This window comes from Falco peregrinus, chromosome 4 (assembly GCF_023634155.1).
Source record: "Falco peregrinus isolate bFalPer1 chromosome 4, bFalPer1.pri, whole genome shotgun sequence".
NCBI classification, from domain to species: Eukaryota; Metazoa; Chordata; class Aves; order Falconiformes; family Falconidae; genus Falco; species Falco peregrinus.
In genome coordinates, this window is record NC_073724.1 from 51,900,907 (window position 1) to 51,911,011 (window position 10,105).

A 10,105-nucleotide genomic window follows, 5' to 3' on the forward strand; every position below is an offset into this window, starting at 1 on the left:
GGTACTAAATTAACTCAAAACTGGTTTGGTCTTGGACTACTTGTGCAAATTAATAAAATGCTAAACATAAGTTAAAAAGGAAAATAAAATTTAAAAAACAATATTCTGTGTATAAATTTGTCTTGAAGCAACACCTTAAGAGCAAGTTATCTAGACTACAGTTTCATAACTGTGATTTATAATTAGTGTAACAAGACATCAGTAATGTTCTAATTGACTTCTATTTAACAAATTACCACCTTAATGCTCAATAGCAAGATCTGGAAGAAGATAAATGTAGAACTTTGATACCAACATTAGGAAAGTATTGATTCTAAGCGTTCAGATGGGAAAAAATAGTATAAAACAAACAGAGCAGTCTGATCAACACAAGCTTAAATTGTCACCAAGTGCCATATATACTAGTACTCTCCAAACAGCAGGTTTTTGATAATTTCTTTTAATGGAGACTTTTCTTTGTGTTACACTTTTACAACAGAGAACAAGATTTGTAAATCGTACGTCAAGTAAGAAAGAAAAAAAGAAAAAAAAAACATAACAAGTATTTCATAGTATATATCTTTACTGAAGTGAAAGCTGAATTCTTACGCGGTCTTCAGCAATAAACAAATCAGTAATATAAAATGTGACTAGAGAATGTGGTATTAGTCAAAATTAAGAGAATACTACTTACAGCACTATTCAGATACCCTTTTCTTACCACTCTTTGGCACGTCTACACTACTGTTGTCCAAGTAAAAGACTGATATATTAGCACAACCTTGATAACCTGAGATTTTCCCTCCTGCTTACATTCAGAAGGCTAGCCTACCGACCAACTGCTACAGATCACACCTACAAGTAACCAGCTGGAAAAAAACCCAACAAATTCACTATGCCACAGAACTCATTTGTTTCTTTTATACTTAGGAAAGGGTTTACAAGTTGGCCGTGCTACAACAGACAGTATTCCTGGAAAACCTCAGCTTTCTCTTGCTGGACCTGAGGCACAACTGACAGTAAGTGTCAGCAGAACAAAGCATGTAGCAATCTCACTTAAGACAGAATATGTTTTTTAAAATTACTTGATCTTTGAAGGACATAGACAAATATTTTTCAAGAGATTAGATGTTTCTAAAGAAAAAAACAAACCCAAACCCCTTTATTCTTCTAGAAACCATTGCTGAACAAGTTTATTTGCTGCACTGAAGGACAAAACCAAACATCTTACTCGCAGTAAAAAGTCTTGACCCTCAGAAAAAAAAAATTTCCAAGGTTCAGAGAATGCAATAAGATCAAAGGTATATAAAAAAAGTCTATTACGCACAGCAGTTACTTGATTATTTCATGAGATCGCTCACGTTATTATAATAGATGCGTTTCCCATTACCTTGTCAATTTGCTCATATTATTTTATTTCTTACATCATACTCTGAAATATTTTGCATTTCATTCAAAGACAGCAAGAAAAGTCTTTCAACAATGTTGATTGGCAGTTTGCCACTGCCATCACTGAATCATCAGAGAAGACAGAAAACAGCACCAAAAATAACATTCTCCAGCCGGGTCCATTGGCCATATGTTACGTGCTGGGGGGGGGGAACAAGAGAACATATGTTTTTCCAACAACCATAAACCAGGAAAAAAAAACCACAACTATTCAGCCTTGACCAACCCCTTCCTCCAACAGCAGCACTTGTTTTTCTTCAGGTACATTTTTTTTTCTTTTTAAATCAGGATCACTCCAAGTTAATTTTACTCAGTCCACTAGCAGGTGTTTATTCCTCACCAAGGCAATATTTTCTGGAGCACAGCTAGTCAACAAACAATTTACAGATTGCTAACATGCAGCAGCAGCGCATAGCCACACAGCTATGTGAAGGTCAATTTGGTTTTGGAGCCTTTGACTTACCTTTCCCATTTTGCCACGCAGTATACCAGGACAAACTGAGGAAAGTAGTGATGAAAACTAACACGGTGGCCACAGTTCCATTTCGGAGCCTCATCTCATTTCAGCATCACACTTGTTTATGTTCTATCAGCGATGAGGACCTATCTGTTGGGCTTGCTGCAATGAAGTCAGCTGAAGTCCACCACCAACTGTTGTCCAATAGTGACACAAAATGTAGCTCTCACATATCAAAGGTATCATAAATCAATCAATTCCAAACTGTTGTAAGCTTTCTTACAGTTCTCATAAATTAAGCTTCTCTTTGTTCTTCTAGTCCTGTTTAAAGGCAACAAAAATTTAACAGGTTATGCCAAAAATATTTACAAGAGTCCCCCACGTACCAAAATACAGTAAAGAAATACTACTACATGCTTGTTACTGGGGCTTACATGCACCTCCCTCGGATTGCCTCAGCCCAGAGAACAGAACTTGCTAGAGTAATTCATCGTTTTTCCGTTAGAACTGCTAGTATCTGGAGAAGCTCTATTTCACATTAATTCGGTCGTTAAAAGACAAACATACACATCACCAACATCACAATTTTATCAAACTAAAGGCAAGATCACGTGTCACCTGGCAGTTGATGAACTGATAAAAGAGTTGTTTCCAGGAAGCCAGCAGCTCAAGACCCTGCTCTTAAGCGCTCACTTCCACGAAACTCTCTGAAATCAGCAATGCCTAATGTAACTGCAGCAGCAGAACCACCCTCAGCAAATTGAGAGACTGGAGCTTTAAAGAGCATTTACAAACCTATGTCACTCATCTTTCTCTGTCTGTTCAGTGCAAGACTATTTGATCCATCCACATTTTTTTTTCTAGCTTAGCTGCAGCTAAAGCACAAACTACAGCCACACATGCAGAGACTGCTCAATTATCAACTGGCAACAACCCAAAAGCCCCACAAAATGCCATGATATGACCATATCACTCCTCTTTCTCCACCACACAGACACAAGGACAAAACACAGAAATTGCCTACAGTTCAGTTTTATCCCAGAGGAAGGTTCCATATCCTGGGATTAGAAAATCCTCAACTGGCCAAACACAGCCAGCATCTAACCACATTGTCCTAACTCATCAAGACAAAGAGAATAGAGAAATTAATTAACCGACTTTCAAAGATGAGGGGGAGGGCAGATTTGTTTTTAAAGAACTAAATCATCCTTTACGGTAGTTCAAACATTAATATTTAACGTTCTTTTAAGGTACTGCCAGTTTTTCCCCACTATTATATCTGATACAAGTATGCTACCCAGCAATAAATAACTTGCTCTGAATTTTCCTTGGAAGCAATCTCTATCACTCTCTTGCCTGTGTGCATTTAGAACAACAGGAAAAAAATACTTTATATTATTATTACAGTACCAAGAGTTTCCAGTCAACTCTGAACTACACTTCCCAAGCTTGTATTGCAGCACGCACTACCTTTACCAAAGAGTTTGCAAAACAGGACATAACCTAACAGGCATGGTTAACAAATGCACGGAAGAGAACAACAGAGCTGTGGAACAACATGCTCTTGCGTTCAAATCTTGGTCACAACATCCAGGTTACAGAAAGTGTTTACCTTTGGACCACAATTACCTCACATATAATGCTAGTTACGTGCTTTGTTTTGAGGAACTTTATGCACAGATAGGTTTGTAGCTTTAAACATTAACTCCAAAATCACAGGGTACATATAAGGAAGGGAACAAATGCAAAAACGAAGTAGATTGTAAAATTCAGTAAGAAACAAAACAATGAGCAGGAATAGAACTGTGAAAGCCTTATGATACCAGGAACCTGAATTCAACACAATGAAAGATAAAGACAACTGAGAGACCTATAAAAAGCTAACGTGGAGAGCATCACGCAACAGGAAATATCAACACCAGCACTTTGAACAGGAGAGGCACATAATAAAAGCCAGGAGGGCTGGCAACAGCAATTCGTTGAGATGATAAAAGTCTGGGTGAACTTCAATAGCAAAAGTGACTAGGATACTGATAAGGTCAATGACACTACCAGTTTAACATGGCTGAAGTGTCTCTGAAGTAAGGATGCCTAAACTGTAATCTACCTTTACTTTAGCAGCAGTCAGACCTCTCCGGAGCAGCTCAGGTGTGCACAAAGGACCAGGCTACAAACTAGACGGATTATCCCTGTGGGGGCAACAGACAGCTGGTCCAACATACAAACAAGAGACAGCAACCAGGTGAGTAAAAATATCATCGGATAATGCAAGGAAAGTAAACCACCTGCCTTGCCAGAAAATGTGGGCATCATTTTTATATTTGCTGCAATAAAAAGTCAAGATCAGGGCTCCTCACTGTGCTATTTGAATCAACAAAAATTACAGTCTGTTTGGTTTTGTACAGAAAACAAAACCCCAAAAAATAAACGAAAAAATGGTAGCAACATGATTCAATCAGCAGTAAGTATGCAAAAAAATCGTGTCAAATTAATAAGTATCATGGTTCCGAGTTGGCTGGTTCTGCTTTTATACTTCTCTTCTGATGTTGTAACCACTCCTCTCAGCATAGGCATCAGCTCAGCCGTACTTATATGTTTATTCAAGTATTTCACTGAATCAAACTGCATAGATCAAGGCCATGCGTGAACCAGAAGCGCTCCAGCTTTTAAAAATGCATGTAGCTAAACCAGCAGAAACCCATGTGTACGTGCACATAAATTATTTCTCCCCCAGGTAGTCACTTTTCAGGTTTGTTCAATAATTTACAACACAAACTAAACAAATCTAACTGAGGGGTAATCCCATTGGAGCCGACGCTATGACAGGGTATATAACTAGACAGATGATACCTATGAAATTTTCTAGCACTGAACCCTTCCAACACTGCAGACCGATGGGAATGACCCTGCGAGAGGCGGAGGGCCACGGGTGCCGGAGGCACCTGGCCCCTCGCAGGTGCCGAGCACCACGCTACTGCATCACGCCTTAAATAAACCAAGAAGTTTCTGTATGTATCCAGACACTGCCAAAATACAGACAAAGCACACTTCCAACTGCAAACCCGACACAACGCAGCGCCCCTGGAAAGGCTCTTCTTGAGCACAGCTGCCGAAGGGCTGGAGGCTGCGGGATGCGGGCAGGATTCGGAGGGGATGAGCCCGCACCCCATCCCGCCGGGAGGTGCAGGGGCACCTGCGGCGGCGGCAGCAGCGCTGCATTGACGAGGCGGGTCCCTACGGCGCGGCAGAACGGTTCGCGATGAAAGGACAAGCAGCGGGAAAAGGAGCAGAAGAGGCGCCGGACAGGGGCTTTTCCACCTTATTTCCATTGAAAACCCTCAGCAAGCCCCCCCCCCCCGCGCCCGGCCGCGCCGCGAACCGTCACCCGCCGCCGTTAACGGCCGTTTCACCTCAGGCGCGCTGGCGCCCCGCCGTTTCGCGGCCGAGTCCCCTCAAGCCCGGGGCAGGCGGGCTCCGCTGCCTCCGCGGAAACCGCCCCGAGTTAGCTGGGACCTTCCCCGCTGTCTCTCCGCCCCGGTCGCGGCTATTTAGTCGGGGAAGCGAAAAACCCAGGCGGGGAGCTGGGCACCGGGCGCCGCCAGCCCTGCCGGGCGGCAGAGGGCGAGAGCTGACAGAGATGGAGGGGAGGGACAGCGCCGGTCCGGGGAGCTGCGCGGCGCCCGGTGCACCGGAGCGGGGTTGCGGGGGAAGGCAGGGGGACAGGAAACTGCAAACTCCGCCGAACCCCCCTCGGGCTCCCGGCACGCAGGGGGAAGGAACGAGGAAGGCTGGGAAAGAGATGTCTCCGCCGGGCGCCCCAGCCGCAGGAGGAGGGGGAGCAGCACCGCTCTGCCCCGGACCCCAGCGCCGCCCTCCACACGCCCCACGGGCACCCCCCGGCGCAGGGCGAAGGGATGGGGTGGCAGCAAGTCCTGCGAAGGAGCCGCCAGCGCTCCCCACGCCACCGCCGCCACCACGCAGGTGCCTGTGAGCGCAGAAGGGTGCATGCATGCAGATGGGGAGCAGGACAGCCCCCAGCCGCCCGCCCGCCCTCCCTTCCTCCGGCGACACCGCAGAGACCCGCGGCGCTGAGAGGGGAAGCGCCTCCGCCGCACACCCACTCCGGAGGCTGCGGGCAGGCGTCCGGCCCCAGCCCCCTAAAAAGCCGAACCGGCTGCAGCTGCGCCGCCACCCAGCCGCCGGGTCCGAAGGCGGCAGCAGGGGCCCGGGGCGCGCAGGGGGAGCGGGACCCGCTGACCGCCGGCGCCATCCTCACCTGTGCGCGGCGCTCCGGCAGGGGGAGCCGCGGGGCGCGGGCAGCGGGCGCGGCGGTCGGCGACTGTGTCGGCTCGCGCCGGGGCTCCCGCTCCCCTCACCCGCCCCCCGCCCTTCCCTCGTCAGCGACGCACCCGGCTCGCGCAACCGCCCCCCGCCCCGAGCGCCATGGAACCGCACGGAGCTGCGCCCCGCCCACCGGCGCGGAAACCCCGCCCACCAGCCAGGCGCCGTCCCCGTAGACAGCCAATGGGTGCCGCGCCGGAGAGCGCCACTCATTGGCTGGCTGGCCTGTCGCTCTCTTGGCCGCGGCTATAAATAGCTCGGTCTCGCGAGGCCTTCTTGAGTAGCTGTGATGGGAGTCGAGGTGGGAAGGGGGTAGGCCCTGCGTCCCCTTCTTAGGCTGTGCTTTTTGGGGGTTATTGTCCTGGAGGGGTCCTAAGAAAGGCTGTCCCAGAACTTGGTTACTTGTCACTCCATGGTCAGCTGCAGGAGGTCTGGCTTAGCTCTCCCTGGCCACTAAAGGGTGGAGCTCAGGGCCTGCTGCAGTGAGGGTGCATCTGTACTCCTGAAAGGAAGTTGAGGTCAGCAGAAGACTTTTCAAAATGCCTCTTCAGTGCCAAGCAAATCACATGTTTTGGTGCTCTGTGTAATGTGCTTGTTCACCAGCGTTAAGAAGTTGCAGTCATGAATTTTACTGTTGGGTTTGTGTGGTGGTAATCGTCTGCTAGAGCTTGTATCGAGAACTTTTTGAATTCTGGAGCAGCTTGTTGCTTCACACCAGTTAAATGAACCTTCTGTCCTTTGTATGGTTCACAAGTGTGGTTCTGCGGAGGGTGTTTGCGCTGTGATGGTATGTGTGCTGCCCACGAGGCTGTTGAACAGGTACAGCTTCAGAGGTGTGAAAATGAGCTCACTTTCCCCCAGAGGGCTGTTACTGCTGCATTTTGCAACCTGTGAAAGAATGTCAGTGGCAGCTTTACTCTATGGGTTCATTATTTGGAGTTGTGACATATCTGTTCTGGAAGTAATCCCCTATCTTCAGTGGTTTGTTTCATGTGTTCCAAGGGATTTCATGCATGTTTTAGGGTCTGAAAGTACCTGTTAAAATCAAACAGTACCTTCAGCTTAGAGTAGTATCCTATCTATCTCGCAAGAGCCGTACTCTAACTGGGTAGCAGTGTTAGTCCTTTTGATTGACTCAGTGGCTTCCCGTTGTATTTTTTTCTCATCTTCTACCTAATCTATAGTATACATTTTTACACTCTGTTAAGGCTCTTATGCTAGATAATGGCATAGTCCCCCACTTGAAATTCAGAAACTGGGGGGGGGGGGGGGAATCTTACTAGTTATTCTGTCTGAAGAGTGACGTTTAACAAGTCTCCATAGATTATTTTAACTGATGCTTAAACATCACAGTATTTTTACACATGTGGGTACCTGCACAGCAGCCCTCAGTGATTTTTTTCAAGCTTTTTTCAAAGTTTGCAGAAAGGGGCCAGTGGCAACTCAGGCAGAGCAGCTCAGGAGAACTTTGCAAGATCTTGACATCTAGGCTGTTTTGCAATTTTATTCATTGAGTGGTAAGAATTTATTATGTAAATGTGTGCTTCAATTCTTCCTTTTATAAAGAAGTGGAATGAGGTGGATTTTTTTATTGAAAAACAAGTTCAGCACAATAACTTCCAAACCAAAAATAGTGCGTGTCCTTACACAGAGACATCTATGGCAGAATTTTCTGTAGAGATCCCAACAAGCTAAAAACATTAGAGCCACCATTGTTTGCCTCTAATAGATTAGTGTTGCTTAGGGGTATGAATTTTTGCATGTCTGTGCTGGAAAAAGAACCTGGTGGAGACGTTTTCATATAAAAGTCCTTTTGTCAGGAGAGCTTAGTCTGCTGAAGAAAAGGCTCTGTTACAAGATGAGTTTAATGAGAGTTATTTTACAAGAACTGTCTGAGCCTTCCTACTTTTTGTTCTTTCACCAATTGAACATTTGCATTAGGAAGTTTTGCAGACTGGACCTTGACAGTATCCAATTAACTATTAACTTCCCCAAACAATACAGTAAGCACAGTGTGGTTGTTTCTCAGTTTCTGTGATATCTTCCCCTGAAGTTCGTTTCCTGAGAAGGAAGGCAAAGTTCAAGACAGAAACAAAAAATTCAACATTGCCCTCATCTGACCTATTACAGGAATAGTCAAATGTCTCTTGGCATATTCTGCTGCTTGATGTGTGGAAAAAGTACATGTGAAGGAAAGAGCTGCAGCTGCCAGAGGAAAGGAGTTGGGGCTGTTTGGCTGACACCAAAATGTCGCTTGCTTCTGGTAAGAGTGGCAGCTCCCTTTTAGGCCTGAACAAGACTTAATGCCCACAAATTTCCAAATTCTTTCTTCCTGCTGAGTTATTCTTCCATCCTGCAGGTACTGCTGTTCCAACTGGACTATTAGTCTGAAATTGGAGAAGATGAAGCACTTCCAAACAAACACTTTGTGTTTAAATGGAAGTGTTAAGGTGCAGATGCTGTAACAACCATAATGAGAGACACTTGTGGGGAGAAATTGTTTTTAAAATATGTGAAGTTTAGATCCTTAGTGTTCCAGCTTGCTTGTTGAAAAAAAGACCAAAGAGCTTGCTATTGTATAGCAGCAGGACCCAAAACACAAGAGAGAAATGCATAAACATATTTCAACAGAGGGAAGATTTCATGCTGGGAAATTTTTGCTAAGGTATTGCCTAAATGTCAGAGTAAAGACAAAGCGTCAAAAGATGCTCCAGGCCTGCCATAATTTCACATGCTGCAGTGACTGTTTCTGGCACACCTGGGCAGTTGACTTCTGTAGGGCTGCACAGTTGTTGCCGTTCATCAGATTCGGAGCTTGTTTTATGCAAGCCCTTTTCCCGACTCCTTCAGAAGAAAAACACCAGTGTTGTCCTTGCATTTCAGCATGCTTATGTTCTGGCTTTCCGAGGCACTAGGAAAGATACAGGAAGGTAGAGGTGCTTGGCAGTGGCAGCGTAGGTCTTAATGGCTGCTTGGCTGAAAAATGGCCAGCTGAAAAGTGTCTGTGTCTCCTGATGAGAATTGAGTTCTCTCCCAGAGTCAAGTTTTATTCCCAGCCTGCCACTAACCCTGTTTTTTAACAGAGCAAACATTTGGGACTTTCAGTGTTTCTACCTCCATTTCACCTCAGTTTTGCTTTTTTGGACTGTAAGCCTTTCATGACTGAATCGTTTTTGCTGTATGCTAGCTGAGCACCTCGCTCAGTGAGGCTGTGTTTCTGCTGGGCCTTTGCTACACTCCCATACCAACAATAAAAAGAGGGGCACAAATACACCCAGTGTGTATTGCGGAAGGGTTGGCAATGGTTGCCTGCTGCCTCTGCAGTCTTAGACTCCTCTTAGTCTCCGACTAAGGTCATCTGCCGTCCCTACAGCAGTCGGCTGGTGAAAGGAAAAGCAAACTCCCCATCAACCACCTTCTTAAAGGAGCTGTGTGTTGAGGAGCTGGGCTTTGAGTCATGGTGCAGCGTGGCCGAGCCTTGAGGCCCTCACCTGGCACCATGTCAGGGCAGCAGGAGACCGAGGGGAGGGAAAAGGGAAGGGAAGCTTTCTCATTCCCTCCCTATGACTAGGTAAAACAGTGCATGAGTAACAATACAGAAGGTTTTCCAATCTCAGAGACAGGTTTGATGCTCATGCAAATCCAGATCCCGCTACTGTTTTATAGACATAAACTGAAACAAATGCTTCAGTGGCTGAGCTGGTTTGCAAAAGAGAATTTTTGTTTTGTAGTATTGTGAACTTACTTTATACACAAAGCTGCTGGATGTATACGGTTCATGTATACATGTGTGACTTGTGTAGCACCTATTGTTGTGCTAATACTCAACAAATAAAGGGATGTAGATAATTACATTAAAATGTGATTGCGGCTACAAAT

General features: G+C 45.8%; 1 protein-coding gene across 3 annotated transcripts in view; it reads right to left on the reverse strand.

Annotated features, from left to right (window-relative positions):
- MGAT4A (alpha-1,3-mannosyl-glycoprotein 4-beta-N-acetylglucosaminyltransferase A) overlaps nucleotides 1–6,318 on the reverse strand; it is an 85,349-nt gene extending 79,031 nt beyond the window's left edge. Inside the window, exons 1-2 of one of the 3 annotated variants that reach the window (XM_055801095.1) lie at nucleotides 6,162–6,318; nucleotides 1,892–2,206 (exon numbers count right to left, since the gene is read on the reverse strand). In XM_055801095.1, coding sequence (XP_055657070.1) covers nucleotides 1,892–1,985 — 94 coding nt within the window. In that variant the 5' untranslated portion in view covers nucleotides 1,986–2,206; nucleotides 6,162–6,318. Of the gene's footprint in view, nucleotides 1–1,891; nucleotides 2,207–2,319; nucleotides 2,463–2,503; nucleotides 3,099–6,161 lie in introns of those variants that run through there. The other 2 variants (XM_055801096.1, XM_027786014.2) reach the window with 2 other exon arrangements.
- Between the last annotated feature and the right edge of the window lie 3,787 nt (nucleotides 6,319–10,105).